The 17890-nt window shown below is 41.3% G+C and overlaps 1 protein-coding gene across 13 annotated transcripts in view; it reads right to left on the reverse strand.

The window, feature by feature from the left end:
• Positions 1 to 17890, reverse strand: part of WDFY3 (WD repeat and FYVE domain containing 3) — a 188546-nt gene that overhangs the window by 119847 nt on the left and 50809 nt on the right. For 12 of the 13 annotated variants that reach the window (XM_040555097.1, XM_040555092.1, XM_040555093.1 and 9 more), the window contains 2 exons: positions 14474 to 14568; positions 967 to 1177 (listed from right to left, as the gene is read on the reverse strand). In XM_040555097.1, the coding sequence (XP_040411031.1) occupies positions 967 to 1146 (180 nt within the window). In that variant the 5' untranslated portion in view covers positions 1147 to 1177; positions 14474 to 14568. The remainder of the gene's footprint in view (positions 1 to 966; positions 1178 to 14473; positions 14569 to 17890) is intronic. The other variant, XM_040555105.1, reaches the window with a different exon arrangement.

Raw genomic sequence — 17890 nt, forward strand, 5'->3', positions numbered from 1 at the left:
TATACAACCACAACGTCATCATACAAGAGGAGCTTGAGAAGCAAGCGTTCAGGTCACAGCAGGAAAAAAAGAAATCTACGTTCATATATTTACTGCTCTTTCAAGAGCCTAAAACCACCACTGAAGTTGTCATGCTCACTGAAGTGGCAGAGCAACTGAGTGATATAATGCGTCAAGAAGATTTAGCTCCTATTAATGCCAGTGCGAGTGGCCACAGCCCTGCCTCCAAACAATTTCTCAGTGCATGAGCACTAGGGGGTAGTGAAAAATGAATGTCAATGTTCATGCAGCTATTACTTCTCCCCTGAAAATCCCCCTTGCTCAAGTACAGCAAATCAGATTCCACATGTAGGGAAAAGGCTACAAGGACAATCAGAATAGAGAATTTATCACGAGAGGAGATAAAAATTGTTCAGCTTGCATAGACTTGCAAAACCAAGTCTGACATTATGAGATTATTATTATTATTAAGATATTATGATTGTTATCTCTAAATATGTATCAGTGCAATAAATGTCAAGAAGGGGAAAGAGTTATTTAGAGTCAAGGACAGTGTTGGCACACAAACAAATGGGTATAAACTTGCTACAAGTAACTTCAGGATGGAAATCACAGCTAAAAGAGGAGAAAAGACTGCAGCAGCAGACAACTTCAGCCTGAAAAAGGTCTCACAGGGTACTCTGTTCTCCACAGCCAAGAAATGACTATCAAAACTGCAAGCTCTGCAGAAAAACGCTCTGACAGTCTACATCTTACTGTGGATTTCATCTCAGAAAAGTGAAAATAGAAGGAAATATCCTTTGATGGGTTCATCCACTTGCACAACACTACATGAAGAAAAGGTGAACCAAGTTACAGGATGCCAACAGTAACTTCTACTATGCTAGAACTGAAGGTCTTGGGAATACAAAATAAGAGCAGTCAGTTCCAATAAAGCAAACACCTCTCACAGGTTCTCTAGCTTACCCTGTTGAACACTGGCAACATCATGTACAGTTTTTCCTCCTGTTCTTTCTGGGTCATATGCCGTGGAGGATGACAAAGCTCTGTGAAGAGGCGGCGCAGATGCATTAACCCCAGCGCGTTATCCTGGGGGCTACACTCCTCCTGCCGAGGCCGGCCCATGATCCTCTTCACCATATTCATTTTGACTGACTTGTGGAAATTCCCTTGTGTCCTGTTCAGAAAGGAAAACAAACTCGCTTAGCACAGCAGATTCAAACATAGCTCCATCAAAGCCTTTAAGCAAATAGCATCCCCTCAGTACAAAGTACCATGCTGAAGGTAACACTGTTAGATAATTCTATATGCTAGGAATCGATTAGTGTGTGCCTAGAAGATTTCAAGCTGACAAATTCCAACAGGAAAATGTCCAAGACTCTTCAGCGCAAAGCACAATTGATTGCTCTTAAAACATGGCAAAATGCTTTGGTACAGTTTATTAGAATCACTTCTGTGATTCTTTGATGCTCATTCCACAACATTTATGGAAACATTATCTAGATATTGCAAAGTACTCAAAATAACTCTAAAAATTAGTCTCATTTCTGTACTTCTAAATGTAATAGAACAAGACATTCCAACACTCTTGGATATCAGTTGTATCGATACAAACACATGCTTCATTTTTTGCCCCAGCTTCTGCACAGTAAATAGACACAGCTGTCCTATGGAACTATCGTTGATCTCACAGCTCAGCTGTCTGGTTTGCAGGAAAACTCCTGTCTTCTCACTCCTGGAGCACAAGCAGCTTGTTTTGAAACATCGCGCTGATATAACGTAGCATCTCTATGTAACCCTGTACCGTTCTTCAAAACAACAGGGACTGAGTCTTCTGAATGTGAGACTGAAGACTGCAAACAAGGAACTCAGAAAAGAATTGAGAGGTTCAGAGCAGGTAAATGGACAGACTTGTATGTATCCCACTGGGCACTGCGGCAAAAGGGCCTATTGCCACGCTTAGATTCAAGTAAGGGAAGGAGTAAAGGAGAATAGGAAGAAAGTTTCATGTCCATACATTAAATTATGGAGACCAACAATGAAAGGCTCAAGGGAATTATAGCATCTACCTCTTGACGCTTAAAGACCATTGAAAACTGAAGAAGGTCAATAAGAGCTATAAAAATTATTCAAGGGTAGAAAATGCCATATGGTGAGAAATGTCAAGAACTTGATCTACTGAAATTATCGAAAAGAGAGTTTACTTTGAAGGGTCAATTATGAAAAGGAGAAGTGATGACAGCAGAGGTGATTAGAGTAGTGGAGGGAAAAGACCAATTACTAAAGAACTATTAAACTCAGAGATCAAGTCATAAGAAGAGAGAGCAGTTGGAAAAAAAGCCAGGAAAAAATACCAACTACAAACAAAGATAGCGCTTTTAATACTCAAGATAATTAATCACTGATAAGAAGTATTAACAAAAAGAAATAAATTATTTCTCTAAACCCAGATGAAATACCCTTCTGCAATGTGTTCATAAAACAGTGTTTTACTCAAAGGAAAAACATAAAATAAACAAATCAAGAACTGACGACAAACATCGTACTATAAAACAAAATACAGCTTAGGAAACACTAAAAAAAAAATTAAACTTCTCTAATATTCAAGCCACCAACCATCAGCCCATGCTGGAAATGTGCATTGACTTTTCCCATTTCAAGAGAAATGAGATGGAGCTGTCTGTCGTACTGTATTATCCCTATGAAATAGTACAATTAACAGGCTTCGGGTCAGGAAGATTCACGCAATTAAAAATGAGGAAACCAAAACTTTTCCTAAATTCCTCAATCAATGGATATCTTACACTGAAATTGGTGGTGCCTTAATCATTAGGCTGTCTAGTCGAAGGAACCTGGTGGAGCGGCTAATCCTGTAATCTTTGAACCCTTCTGCCTGCTCGTGTTGCGTCCCTCAGAGACCAGCTCACATCCTTCTCCCTGTCAGGTTCTGTCCCCAAAACCGGACACCCTGGATGTAACAGGCACAAACAGGAGGAGGACAGGAGTTCGTTCTCAGGAGCAGCAGCTCTCTACAGCATCCCCTCTCCATCCTGACGGCATCTTCCAGCAAGCCCGGTGCTGTACAGCCATACTCTTCACTACACGGCCCCAACGAGTTCCCCAAGCAGATGCTCTGCTCGCAGAGAGCCATTGAGTTTGACAGTCTGGCTGTCAAGTCTTTGACTTCCTTACCCATGAGTAATAAGTTGAAGCTAATTTTGAAAGAACAAACCAAAAAAGCAGAGGCTTCATCACTCAGCATCACGTTGATGGGCAGATGGTTTAATCAGGAGGATTTGAAACAGTTCAACCCACTATACAGATCTTTTGTCACTCGAGCTAAAAGACTATCGCACGTACATAGCATCATGCTCTCTGTGGGCCAAAATAAGAGACCTGATCAGCAGATTTCTAATATGCACAGAAAACACAACAATAAAAGTACTGTTCTTGTAAACCACCTGTTTTCTCCCAATGCTAGAAGAAAACTCTTCCGTGAGGAGAAATCAAGTGTGCAGTAACACCCCAGCCTGAGAATACTTGAACCTTCATTTTCTGCCATTGGCTGTGAGATGGCAGCATGTTTTCACATGAGCAAAGCAGGACTGACACATCTGAGAAGCTCTCATGTAAGCCCATTCATGATGTTCTTCACTTTTCTCTTTTAAATGTATATGGGAATCGTACAAGATGAGCTCATGATGGTCTCAAGAAGCTTCACTCAAGTTAATGCAAGAGATACCTTGTATCATTCAAAATAGTTTTTCAGTGTTTTCTACTGTTAGCAGAAACTGTTGGACAAGCAGTAGACTAGTAGGCTACATAAGCCATCAACAACTTCCAAAGCATGAAGACTGACACTGTAAGAAAACCAGTACACACAAATATGCAGGATCATGAACAGGAGCCAGCGTATGATAATGTGCGGGTACCACTATTACAGCTATCAAAACATTTGTGAAGGAACAAAGTAGACAGACAAAAGCTGCATGAGATGCAGACTTATTTTCACAGTAGTTACTACAGGTCCCAGCTACGCATCTAGTTCCAAAAGGGTGTTATTTAAATAAGCAGCTAGGTAATTATCTGCTTTGTAATTACAGTCACAGATGTTTCTCCAAGCCTTATAGTGGTATTACATCAGTAGCTTGAAAGCATAACAGAAATCAATTGATTTCTTTATAGATTATAATGGGAGGCCCACATAAATTCACATGATCTATCTCGAGGAGGAGAAGCTGAAGGTAAGTCTTGGTGCCAACCATCACAGAAATCCATTATGATCCATCATTTCCATACCTATTATTTCCCTCCACGCTCCACCTGCTACTTCTTTCCTCATTTTAAGGTTGCCTACCAGCACAGTTGATATTAACGTTCCGAAGATGAATACATACACTGTTACATACACTATTAAAAATGACCTTTTTTGGCCTTTGAAAGAAACAGTGAAGAGGTGTTATAGGCTGGGTACACATTCATTCTTTCCCTAGAAACTGAATTGGAATAATAAATCTTCTTTACATAAAAAAACACTAGCAAGAGGGGAAATAAGCAACAGAACTACTTCCCCCTTCTCCGCCCCCCAGACCAAGTTAGGACACCACAAGGAAAATAATGCACAAGAAAACTGTGTTGTTGATAAGGGGGTCATCAACTCTCCCCAGGTGGCCTGGACTGGCATGCATTCACCTGATGCCTGCAAAACAGGACTTGGCACAAAGCCAGAGTGCCAACCCAGTAATAAACATGCTCATTCCTTCACTAAGCTTCTCTCTTGTTAATCAACTAGTCATGTGATTACAAGAGCAACTTTTTTATTGAGAAATCCTCCTAGAAGAAAAACACCCTCAAACCCTGCTCCAGTTTTTTATATTGTAAAGTGTAAAACTTTTTTTATACTGTAAAGTATTATTAATTAAGGAACAGTTCAGGCACGGATTTGCAAGAACACACTATCATTCAGGATTTGTTGTTTCATTTTTTTCCCCTTTGTACTTAAGTATTTTAAAATGTACCTCCTGCAACATTATGTTATCATGAGAAAGCTGACATTTATGTAAAAAAGCATATTAGGTGCTGAGTCCAACCTGAGGAAACACTGTTCTTTTTCTGCAGGTGAAAGAGATCATTTCAGTTCATGGGTAGTGACCAAACTAGAGAATTAAATAAAGTTTTCTGTTCCCTGAAGGAAGCTCAGATGAGTATTTAAAGATACAATTCCTTTGTTACTTGCAACATTAAAAACGCTATTTTTATAGCCAGTCCAGCCTTTATGCCTTGACATCGCTGAACACAAAAATTCTCAGCACTTCAACAGACACCATGAAGAACTTGATACAACTGGTCAGTAAGAAAGACAGATACTAAACATGGACTATCAATGCTCTTTCTGGGTCCATTTCCCACAAATTATTAATGATAATGATACATAATAGCAAGTGCTGAGAGAATAGATTTCCTGTGGTTTGTACCCTCTTGAAGGTTAATGTTTTATGTTCACCGTAAATAACAGTGATACTTCTGACCTAGCCTGCAGGGATGGGGGAAAGCTGTCTCACTAAGAATAAAAATGCATGGTTATTAGTCTGGTGGTTTTTGCTTTCTTGTTTGTTTGTTTTAGCATTATTTTAAATGAAAATTAAATTTAGTTGTGTTTTTATACCTCATTTTGTTCTAATAAGAAAGTCAAGTACTCTTTTTTTTTTTCCTGCATAGAGCAGAAGAAAAAAAGCATATTTTTTTCCTCCTCTTCCATGAGACACAAGTGCAAGCTTATGCCCAGAAAGACTGCCTTATCACTGTGTATTCTTGTTCTTAATTAATAAACACAAACACCAAATGAATTCCAGAAATTTAATAAACTATTTCCAAGCTACAAACTTTTTGTTCACCACCCCAAAACATAAATCCTCATTGAGCAAAGTATTAAATGTTACCGCAGCTGAAAACACCGTATGGTTCTGACTCCACACCACAGCTCTGTTTGCCTCAGTTGTCTTTGCTGCTATTTCTGCACACGAACGTCAGGATCTGAAGTGCAGACCCACTACCCATTTCAACACTGTGACTTCAGAAAATTCTTCATCTTGGTTTGAATTGCAAGAGGGCTGGACCACCATTACCTAACCTGAGAGATGAGTGAAGCACACTCAGAGGCAAGGGATGTAATGAAAACATGGGATGTTGATGGACATCTGGGGATGACAAATAAAACTCCTTGTTTCATAAAGGAGGAAGGGCATGCAAGGCCATCCTACACAGAGCAAGAAGAGAGCATGCATGAGCAAGTAAGCATGCGTGCTTTCCTTCCCTAACAGGAGCACAACTGTAACATGAGCCTAACAAAAGGAACCTGGCTTGGGCTGGATGCTGATACGCTTACAGCTGACTTCCTACTCTCGGATCTGTAACCAGCATAGGCACAATTCTTAGTGCTGCTTCTTCTCCAACAAGCTTCTAACAAGACTTAGGACGCCTGTTGTTCTTCTCAGTAATGAATTAATAATCAGGCTAAAGGATTGCAAAAGCCCACTGAACAAACTGCTGCTAAGTTCATACACAGGCTGCTTAGACTAACAACACATCATTTAGCATGTCTTCCTTTGCACTGTTTACTCTACATCCTTTTCAACTCAAATGAAATATCATTTTTCACTTCCTCCTGAACTACCACACCTGCCTCCAAGAGAAATGGAACTTACTCAGCTATAGTGAACACTTGAATAGGTGCATCCAATATTGGTTTAAAAATGGTTTTTGAAAAAGGTCAGGAACATAGCACAAGTAATTGTCACATTTCAGAAGCCAAATGGCACATAATAAATAGTACATCAACAAGCAAAAAGAGGTACAGAAAAATCTCATCTTCGAGGCATTTTTGACAGACACAGTCCCTCACCTGTTCACAAAACAAGACCAAGAAATACAGCCAAGCTCTAAGACTACCTGAAATCGTCATGTAACTGCCAGGTCCTACACAGCTTCATTTGCAAATTTCAGAGTGAAGTCTCTAAGCAGTTTATCTGCATGTAACACCAGATTTGATTGCCATGATCAGTTAGGATTTGCTAGCCATGAAGGAAGCCTGAAATTCCATGCCACAAGCTGGTTGCTCTAGGGCATTTCCTAAGGAAAAAAATGGAAAAAAAGTTTTTAAACCATTTATGGATTTATTTTTTTTTAAAAAAAAAAAAAACACCACGATTGCCACTGCAGGGCCGAGGACCAAATGAAACTCCACACATCTAAGAGAAGCCTTTCTGCTTTAGGAGATGAGGAATGGTTACTCCAAGAAAAAAAAAAAAAATCATTAACACTAGTCATCGATTATAATAAAGATCAAAGTATGGGCTCTGTACAGGTATTATCCTTACAGGAGAGACCAGTGTTAGCACGTTCAGTTGGCCCACTGACATCCAGGCTCGATGAAGCTGCTTGCCCATGCTTGTGCAAAGACTCCTGTGGCACTTTTTCCACTCCTCTGACCTTCGGGTTACAGTACAGTCTCAGGAAGGAAAGCCAACCCTGGCTTAGTTCAACCAAGTCAGAAGTAGTGCCCTGTGCAGAAGTCCTCAGGCCCTTCAAGGAGAGCAAAGGACATTGTTTGAGAAAGAAACTTAGTAACTGAAGCAACAGAAATCTATACAACACAAAAATCGTGGCAGGCAGAGCAAGTGCAAGCTGGCAGGAGCACAGGCACAAAAGATAATGACAAAAATAGATGTTTCTCTACTGCCACTTCCTTTTTGGAACACTCATTTAATATTAAAATCATTCCAAATAAGGTAAAGTTTCAGGCTAAAAGAGTAAAAACTTATGTTTTCAGTAGTCTCGTATGGGCAGATGATTAATGCAGATAGCTTCTGGAAACTAGAATTTATCAGATTGGTGTTAGCAATTAGTGTTGATCCCCAGCCACACCAGCTTGATGGCAAGACAAAATAAAAACAATCTTGAATTTGCTACGAACCTCTGTACTGCCTCTGTAGTTTCTCATCTACAGGTGAGAAACTCTGGAAAAGCAACTACTGAAACAACATTCTGGTTGTGAGTCTATGCTCAAGGAATTGAAACATCTCAGAAACATTGGCATCTCAGCTAAAAAAAAAAAAAACAATCTGAACTGGAGGAATGAATAGATTGTTCAGTATCAGGACATGACACCTAAAGCATATAAAACAATGACTAAACTGCTTAAATTAGTAATGCATACTATTAGTGCTCCCATTAAGAAGATAGCCAGTGGTGATAAACTCAAAGCTATGCAGTGTCAGGGAAAGTGTACTAAATATTATAATAATCAGTATATTGTAATGATCAGTAACAACTGCCAAAAAAATAAAACTAACACTGAATGGACTATTTGTTTCCTCAATATTTTTGGAGGGCAAGTTTTAATTAATGAGCTCTCTCCACATTCCATAGTAAAATACCTTGAGCATCTTTGAACGCTTGTTTCTTCTGTTTTGTTTTCCAAAGCAGTGAATAAACTGATTTGCATTAACTGGACAAACAGAATGCCAGTTACAGCCTGTCGGGAATAGAGCAGAACTGAAATTTTACTTTGCCAACCTGAACCGCATGGCAATGACTCAGGCGTGTCGATCAGGAGACGAAATGCTGCTAAGAAGCCCTTGAGAAGGGGTGGCAGAGCGGGAGAACAGAACAGCAACAATGAAAAAAACCATGAAGGCAAAACAACCTGGAGTTTGAAGAGAAAACTGTGCTTGGTTAGCATCCAGACATCAACCAAGGCACAAATGAAAAATGTTTACTGCTAATGCAAAAGCCATGCTCCACAACGAGTGAAGTAGCAAAGCCTTCCCTGAAAAGTTATTCTACCAGAATCAACAAAGAGCCGTTATTAGGAACGGGGATGAATATTCTAGCCTACTTGACTTTGCAAGCAACAGAGGGAGATGGTGAAGGAAACCTGTGAACTGTGAACAAAGGGCAGGCTGTTACAGCTAAGCAATGAGGCCATATTCTAAACATGGTGGCCCCATACAGCCTGTTCAGTAATCACAACAGTGTATGTATCCGTCCTGTGGTTATATTTCACTGAAAAGGCCGCCAGATGTTTTAAGCAGAGGAGGCTATTACACAAAGTGGGCGAATTTTTCTGTTTTCTGTCCCCCCAAGAGCAACCTAAAGCATCAACTGTCCCCAGCCACATGAACAGGATTTTACATTCCCAAAGAACATTTTTTTTCTGCCTTTAGGAAATTTGCGCATGAAGGAACACCAAGTGGAAGCCTGCTGCCTGTGAAACCTGCCTTGATAAAGCTGCCTGTGTCTAATAACCTGGATGAGAGATGCAATAAAGTTGTCCTACTGGCACGTGCATGACTGATGCAATACAATTCAACTCTCTCCTACAATACAGTCAGAAAAAGTTCATCAGAAAGAGCAGAGCATCAGGGAGAGGGAGACAAACCCTCAGCCCTCCCAAAATCAGCATTAAAATCCTGGTCACAAACACTTGGTTATTTCTGAAGTGATAGGAACTAAACGAAGGTGAATGACCACAGCTTCTCTTAAGCTGCGTGGTCAGACCCATTTCTGAAGCCTCTTGTGGAGTGAGGAGCAAAGACCAAACAACAGGTGGCAAGTCTTTCCTTACAGAAAGCAGCTTGGACTCCTCACAAACTCGCCAGAGCTGCTGCTGCTCCCTGACTGACAGGTTGAGCCTGTAGGAGGGCTGCCAGGCTCACAGAGCAGCGCTGGGATGGAAATCACAGAATCACAGAATCGTCTAGGTTGGAAGAGACCTCCAAGATCACCAAGTCCAACCTATGACCCAATACTAACAAGTCCTCCACTAAACCATATCACTAAGCTCTAAATCTAAACGTCTTTTAAAGACCTTCAGGGATGGTGACTCAACCACTTCCCTGGGCAGCCCGCTCCAATGCCTAACAACCCTTTCAGTAAAGAAGTTTTTCCTAATATCCAACCTAAACCTCCCCTGGCAGAAATTAACAACTTTTTTTTTTCTTTTTTTTTCCCAACAGTCTACGATTACTGGCAAATTCTCATAAATTACAAGGGAAGAACTGGTACGTACCTTTTATTGCCATCTATCTGCTTTATTGCATCTATCAGCTTTTCTCCACTGAATAAACATTAGGATAATATTAGCATTACCCATCTCTCTATCTTTGCAAATTACAATGGAAATGCCAATCCAGAAAAGTAAAACAAACCAAAATAACCTACCCCTAAACAAAACCAAACCAAAAGAAAAATGCAATTGCAGATGGCTTTTCACATAGTAAGGCATGTGAGATGCCATACCATCTTCTGTTCATGACGACCTCCCCAAGAGGTCTGGACTCTAATAAAGCACGAAGTGATCCGAAGTCTTATCAGTCCATGATATCATGTTCCTTAAAAAAAACGTAATCTGAAGACCACATTGTTCTTCCTTTAAAAGGATGATCACTGTATGATACAGAAATTTATATGATGATGGTGATGCAGATTCTTAAAATATGTGCACATTGCAGGACACGGCTCTTCTGAGCTAGGGTACCACATCGGAGCCACAAGACTCCAGTCCGCCGCATGTCTAAGTGCCACCTAAGTTATTAAACAGCTACAAGTAATTAAATAATCTGCAAAGCAGATTAAAACTGCAGACCCGTAAAGCAATACTAATTGCTCAAGTAAATGCATTCTTCAGGTTCTCCGCAGTTCTTCATTCGACTACTTAGCACTGCTGAAATTGGTTTCTGGTATTCACTTGCAGACTGCCTAAATGGCGGAAGGGGGCATAGATATTCTTGGGCAGTAAAGTCGGTCTCTCTCATACAGGGAGAAAGCAGCAACATATTCTCAAAAAATCCCTGCTTATCTAACTTCTTTATGCCAGTACTAATGGGTTGGTATACATACTATTTACCATAACTACTTTCAACACTGTTTTTCTTATCCTCTCCTTTCCCCATGTTCTTCTCCTGGTTAGCAATAGTGCCAAAATTGGAGTTGCATTTCACAGTAAATAAATGCTTTCTTGAGAAAAGTTTAAGAAATACACCACAAGATAAAATAGGACAGCTAAGAATCCCAAAAGAGTGAGATTCTCTTAAACAAAGAAAAAAGCAAGCCTACAGCAAGCAGAGACAGACAAGTTACTATTGTAATATGATGTTTTTCTCCAACATTGTTTCATTTCTAAGTGTCCAACAGAAGCTGATTACAAATGCCTCACAGCAGGACTACTGCACTTGAGAACAGCAGCTTGTATTAGCTGCATTTTGAAAACTCTTCATGTGACCAACTAAAAGACAGTATTTTCTTTCTGAGATAGAACACCAGGTCTAATTTATCTGTTTTTCACTTACTTCTGGACGGTCAACAGCCTAAACAGCTAAAAATTATGCACAGCTAGTTAAATATGCATCACTGTACTTGGACTGGATCTCAGCTTGTAGTTCACTTCAGTTTCTCTTTATACGAGTACGAACAACTCCAGAAGAGACTGGCAACAAGAGATAAAGCTTACCAGCAGCACTTCACGTAATTACATGTTAGCTGGGGATGGGGTGTATGTGGGGGGGGTGTTAATGCCAAGAAACACCAGTAGCTTGTATTTGTTCAGTCTTCCCCTACCTGGACTTCTTCACACTGCGCGCAAGCATCTCAGCTTTGGGATCCTCTCCTCCGAAGGCATAAGGTGCAGGGGACAGGATGCTCTGCTGTGGTCCCCCCGCGAGTCCCCTGTGCTGCCAGCCGCCCGAGCGCGCTCCCCGCGCTGGCGCCTGCCGCGACAGCTCCCAGCTGGGTGACACCCGCCTGCAAGCGCAGGGCTCCGCTGCCACATGACCTGCGCTGCAGGGACGAACTTCCTCCGCCGGCCTCCATCCTGTCGCGGCCGCCTTCGGGAGCACAGGCAGCAGCAAGAGGAACCGCGCGAGGGCAGAAGGACAGCATGCCTGGCCGGGAAATTGGCGCCACAGATGAGAACCGTGCGCCACAGCCTGCAAGCCCACCTGTAAGGCGGCATTGCCTCCCCTTTTCCTCATCCCCAAGTAAAGTAAAGTTACTGAAATGTCAGTTAAAATAAACTAATTTATTTTGGAAAAAATAAAACAAGTAAGATGGCGTGTAATTTATTGTTTTGATTTCAATTTTCTATATTTATTTATGGATTTAATATTCCAGCTTGCAATACTACTTGTATGCACAGCATCAAAAACTATGCAGCAGCTGGTTCAGACTAACACTGACAATTTTTGCACTTTTTAATAAAAAAATTATTAATTCAGGTGTTATTATTTCCCAGAGAAATGCACATATCAATATGTTTACTCACGTAATGTCTCCCCACTTTAACTGCTCATTCCTCCGGTAATAACCTCAGGTACAGAAAGTAAATTAGCACTAAAGCCACAGCTTCCTGAAAACACTCTTCCAGTCACTGGATATCCATCTGTGCCACAGGAGGTACTTGGATTATTATGGATCAGGAGAAGAGGGCTATGGCACAAAGCAGAGAGCTGCAGTCCCTTGCTGGCACTTCTGTCACCTGTCACACAAGTAGTAGAGTTGATGGCTTTTTTTTCCTTTTTCTTTTTCCTTCTCCTACAGGTGACCTCTTAACAATGCCAAAGAACGAACATGATTTCTAACAAACTCTCAATCTAAAACTGCAATATAGTGAGATGTTATACCATGTTTTGTTGTTATTTCACGTGGAAAAATTGCCACACGTCAGAGTTTGGCCTCATAGAACTTGAAATAGTTATTGCTGCACCTACAGCAACACGCCTTAGCGATTTCTCCCAGGCAGATTTTTGTGTTATAATGAAACCACAAAAACTCTCAAGCTAGGTTCACTGTGCTTCCAGATCGTTTTAACTAACTGGACATAAAGACTTACCCAGGGACTGCCTAAAGCTCACCCTGCACAGACTATTGCTTATCAATAGTAGCTCCTCACATACCTTCTACTGGGGACACAAGATGTGGCACAGATCATGCACAGCATCCTCACTCTTCCAATTGTACCTCTAGTGCACAAGGTGTCTGCAGTCTAACTTAATTTGCAGTTTTGCTAGGAAAACTTTTGCAAGGATACCAGAGAGAGACATATTCCAAAACGACAAACAGACCAGCAGGGATTACAGAACCAGAGAGCATCATCTCCATGGGATTAACCTCAATAGAGATAATTATCCCCTCGCTGCACTTCACATCCATAAAAGATTATGGCAGCACCAATAGACAGGAATGCATCAAATGGTCTTTCAGGCATTAATCCATCAGTAGCAAAAATTATTGACGCAATGTGAAATATTGCTGCTTACCTCAAAGGCAATCAGTAAATCCATCTTTCAGCAAAAACTGACAACTGTGCAACATGTGCTGCGTATGCAGAAGCACGGCATGCAAACGTCCCTTTCCATCACTGGGAGGTTAGGACAAAGCAGCATGCCAGACTTCTCCGTCCCCATCCCAAATAGCAACTTCCACGTTTTCTATCTTATTCTATGAAAGCTCTGTAACAATACAATCATTCCTCCCTGGTGTTACGTTTTTGTTCTGTGACAAAGTGAACTACTGCCAATCAACAAACGTTAGGTCAACATCCTATGGGCAAAAAGGCATAAGATGCTGAGGGAAGCCCTGACAACTTCTACAGCAACCTAGCAAAAAGGATGCTTAAATCATTTTTTCCCCTCACACATACATCCTCAGCAAAACAAAGAAACACACGTACCATGACCACCCCACGCAGTGCTTCTCTCCCCTGGTTCCATCCTTCCTGACCCTCCAGCAGCCGCTGGGCAGCAGTCTGGGTTCTGGACCGTGCATGCAGAAACGCAAAAGGAGAAGCAAGGCTGCAGCAGCAGCGTGCCCACGGCTTCAGGAGTCGAAACAAACTGCTTGAGCTGTATTGCACAGCACAAATGGAAGGAGGCAGCCCTGGCAAGCAGGCAGGAGAAGCTGCCCACTGCATGGTACCTGCCTTCTGCTCTGACACAAGAAGAAAATTCCTTGACTTCCATGTGCGCATCTCTGTGATTTCCAGAATCCTCAAATTAAAATGCATGATTTTTAAGTTAACGACCACCTCCATTCAATAGTAGGTTTCAATGCTTTCTGTAATTACTAAAGGACAGCAAAGTACCATAAATGAAAAAGGACATGGGAAAAAGAGGCCATCTAACTCACTCAGCTAAATATACCTAGGTTTCAGACAGTGCCTGACTTACTGTGCTACAACAAACATCAAGCAACTCACATCAACCAAACACATGCAAAGACTTCTACACAAATCAACAAAAACCTTAATTTTGATTGAGTAGAGCAACTTTAAACCATCAGCATTCAAATTATGCCTATATTAACTCTGTTTCTATGACAGGCAAAATAAATTGATTCATACAGAACATGTTGAAGAGTGTGACAATTACAAATCTAAAGCCAATTTTCATGGAAGCACTTAAGCATTGCCATCACTAACCTCTACAGCATTTCCGGGATCAGGGCAAACAGCTTCAGGAGAACAGTGCCCATTCCTTTCTGAGGTTTCTCTTCAACACCAAAGCTCTTTGTTCACTAGAGAAAGTAAGATGAAAACAGGTTAGAATACAAATATGCCAAAGAAATCAGAGCTCTGCCATTTTGAAATCAAAGATTAGTTGCTCCTCGAACAACTGCAGTTTCACAAAGCTAAGAAATGTTTAAGTAACTCCTGGAGAAGGAACTATAGCAAACAAAAAACTGACACAAGCGTTATCATCCCAGTTTCATCTGAGACATTCAAAGCACACAAACTGCTGAAAGAGTTCCTGTCAATAACAAGGCCAGTAAGTAATGCAACAGCCACTGATCAGCAAGAGCACCCTTCTGAGCAACTAGGTGATTCCTCATCATTATAGGAAGGGAACAGGAACTAAACTGAGCATATGTGACACTACTGAACTCGACTGACTTTCCCTTGCCTTTCCTAGTTTTTCTGCCTCATTTTGCAGAGTTATAAAATGCTTATTGGGTCATCTTGGATTTTACAAGTGGGTGCACACAAACCAGCAATGGGCAGAGAGTCTCAACTCCTTCCTGTGTGGTTCCAGCAAGCAATCACATTGAGATGCTCCAGCTAGCCCAAGTCAGTTGATAGAGGCAGCAAATATAGCTTTATTTGCTGTTGCACCTGGCAAATAGCTAGGTACCTGTGCCTTGGTTAACTAGCTATGTGATAGAAAACTTATTTCACCTGTGATTCCTAATCTGCCATGTTTGGCATCAGTAGCACAGGTGTTTCTACATTATGATATAATATACAATACAGACATATCCTAAATCAACAAGGAAAACTTGATAATAATAATAATAATAATTTTTAAAAAAATCTATGTTGTGAATTTTATTTTGTATAGTAAAAATAACAGGGAAGATTATAGGGGAAAAAACAGAAGTCAGAAGAAGCAAGCACACTATCACTGTACCTTAGAAAGGCTTTGCAAGAGAGGTGGCATTAATGTGACTCCTTGCTTGGAGAAATCTTGTAATGCTTAATAACTACATGTTTTGTTACAACACTTGTATGCATCCAAAAACTAAATTAACTTGCTAGCAGGCCCAAGAGTTCAGCATCGATAGCCAAACCAGTCAGTTCTCTTCTAACTTAATCCTCCATGCCCATAAAACCCCTGCTACTCCTAGGATGGGAAGGGAGCACCACTTGGGACTCTTGGGAGTTTTTGAACTGTGTTTATTTCCAGGTAAGACTTAAAGCCCTTGCTTGCTGAGTAAAGCCTAGCTTTCAAAAGGGCACTCGTACTTTAATCTAGGAAAGTGGAAGAACAGATTAGAAAAAGATAGTGGCAACCACCCACCGAACAGGAAGCCAAGCTTATGAGTTTAATTTCCAGTGGGATGCATTTCAGGCACTGCACGCGCTCACCCAACAAGCACGCTCAACAGCATCCTCACGGCTTCAGATCATCTGCATCTCCTGTTCACAGCCACAGGGCAGCCACTTACAGTTACCATTTCAGGAGGTCAGCTCCAGCAAAACAGCTGCTGTTTGACATAACCTTTTTCTGTTATGGACTATGAACTACATTAAATACTATCCACATTTCTCCAACACAGTTCAGCTCAAAGCAAGTACCCTGTGGCTTTCCAAACACCCAGCCTCTGCAATGCTCAAACCTCCCAGAAATCAGGGTGTGAAGATGCAAAGCGGATGCCATCCTTTCAACCCAGCTGTCATGTCTGCTGCTTCTACGTGCTCTCCTGATAAACTAAGGCCAGCAGATACTGCAGAACCTGGCCTCATGTGCATTACTGCATCCATGCCCCCGGTCCACGCAGTTCTCTCGGATGCTTCTTCGCCAGTGCCAAAGGCCAGGCTCACACCAGGCCCAGGGAGAATTGGACATCCACAGAACCACCCAACAGTATCCTGGCCTTGTTAAAAGAGGGAAGGCCTCCCTCTTTTCCTTCTACCTGTCATGCCACCGCTCACTTATATGTCACCATCTTGCAACTGTTTGTAGGAGAAACATCAACTCGACAGCCTGCACCAAACAGTGCATGCGCATCAAGTGTGAACCTAGAAATTGGACTGCAAAACTCTGGCATGCAAGAAATAAGGCGAGCAATTTTATTTTTACCTCCACAGAACCATGTAAGTATTTAAACTAGCAGTATAAACAATTGGCCCTTTTGTCACAGGAACAGTTACTGGGACTGGGTCAGCAATAAATCTCAGCACAGATACTTCACTGCAGTTTCTATTACACCTTCAACTGCATTTCGCTCTCAAGAACTTTAGTATAATCACAAATAACCTCTTAGGTTCAAAACCATGGATTTTGAAATACAGACAAAGCAAATCTCCTGTATTGACTCCAAATCAGACCAGACTACAATTAGGCCAGCTTTAATTAACACTTACTATATTGGCAAATCTCAAATGACCAGTTATACTACTAGTACTCAAAAACCACAAGCTTACTTGAGCAGAAATCAAAGGGCAGTATCAGCAATTCCTCCAGCTTAAGTTTATTTAAAAAAAGAAAAAAACACTGTTAGGAAGTGAAAGCACGGAGACAGCTTCTACCCCCTTCCATATGCATTGCTTACTTGGTGTAACAGAAATAAGAAGAAATCTTGTGAGAGCACTAGGGAACCAGTCTTCCAACTGGGTCTGTGAGAACCAAGCTGCCCAGTTTATGAATATTTCCCTCGTACACATGGAATATTTTCTCTCTTTAAATCTTGACTCCCCTACACTCACCCTGCTTCCATAGTATAAGTTCATCAGGGCCAGAATGGCTTGAGAAACAGTTCATCACAAAATGAAACTGCTCTGACCTGCAGTCCCAAAACTCATTAGAATGGGGCAGGAGAGGCTGTGTAAACGTTGTTTACAAGAGCTAAATGCCTTCCTCAGTGCCAAAAGTAAACCACTCCTCCTTTAATTACATCAATTCATTTTGAGCACTGGCCAAGCTCAAATTCTCTCTGTTGTCATCAGCAGAATTACCAAAAACGTGTCCAAAGCCAACGGTACACCCCATGTATTTTACAACAACAACAAAAGAAGAGGAGCAAGGTGGCTCAGAAACTTTTCAACCTTGAGTATGCCAGAATGGTGACATCAGCAGATGAAAGGTAACTAAGCCAAGTAACTGAAGAGCTCGTTTTTCAGCCTCCTAGTCACAAACAGTGATGCTCTGCAAGTGCCTAGCAGAGTTCAAGCCACATCAGGCTCCTCGCTTCCCCACCGAAATGATGCAGCAGGCTCAGAAGCATCCCACAACATGGAGAGCAGAGTCCGAACGGGTCCTCCAACTGTACTACGCTTGGACAGGAACCATGCTGCAAATTCTGAGAAATTAGAACCATTTCTTTCCAGTCTCAACAGCAT

This window comes from Cygnus olor, chromosome 4 (assembly GCF_009769625.2).
Source record: "Cygnus olor isolate bCygOlo1 chromosome 4, bCygOlo1.pri.v2, whole genome shotgun sequence".
NCBI lineage: Eukaryota > Metazoa > Chordata > Aves > Anseriformes > Anatidae > Cygnus > Cygnus olor.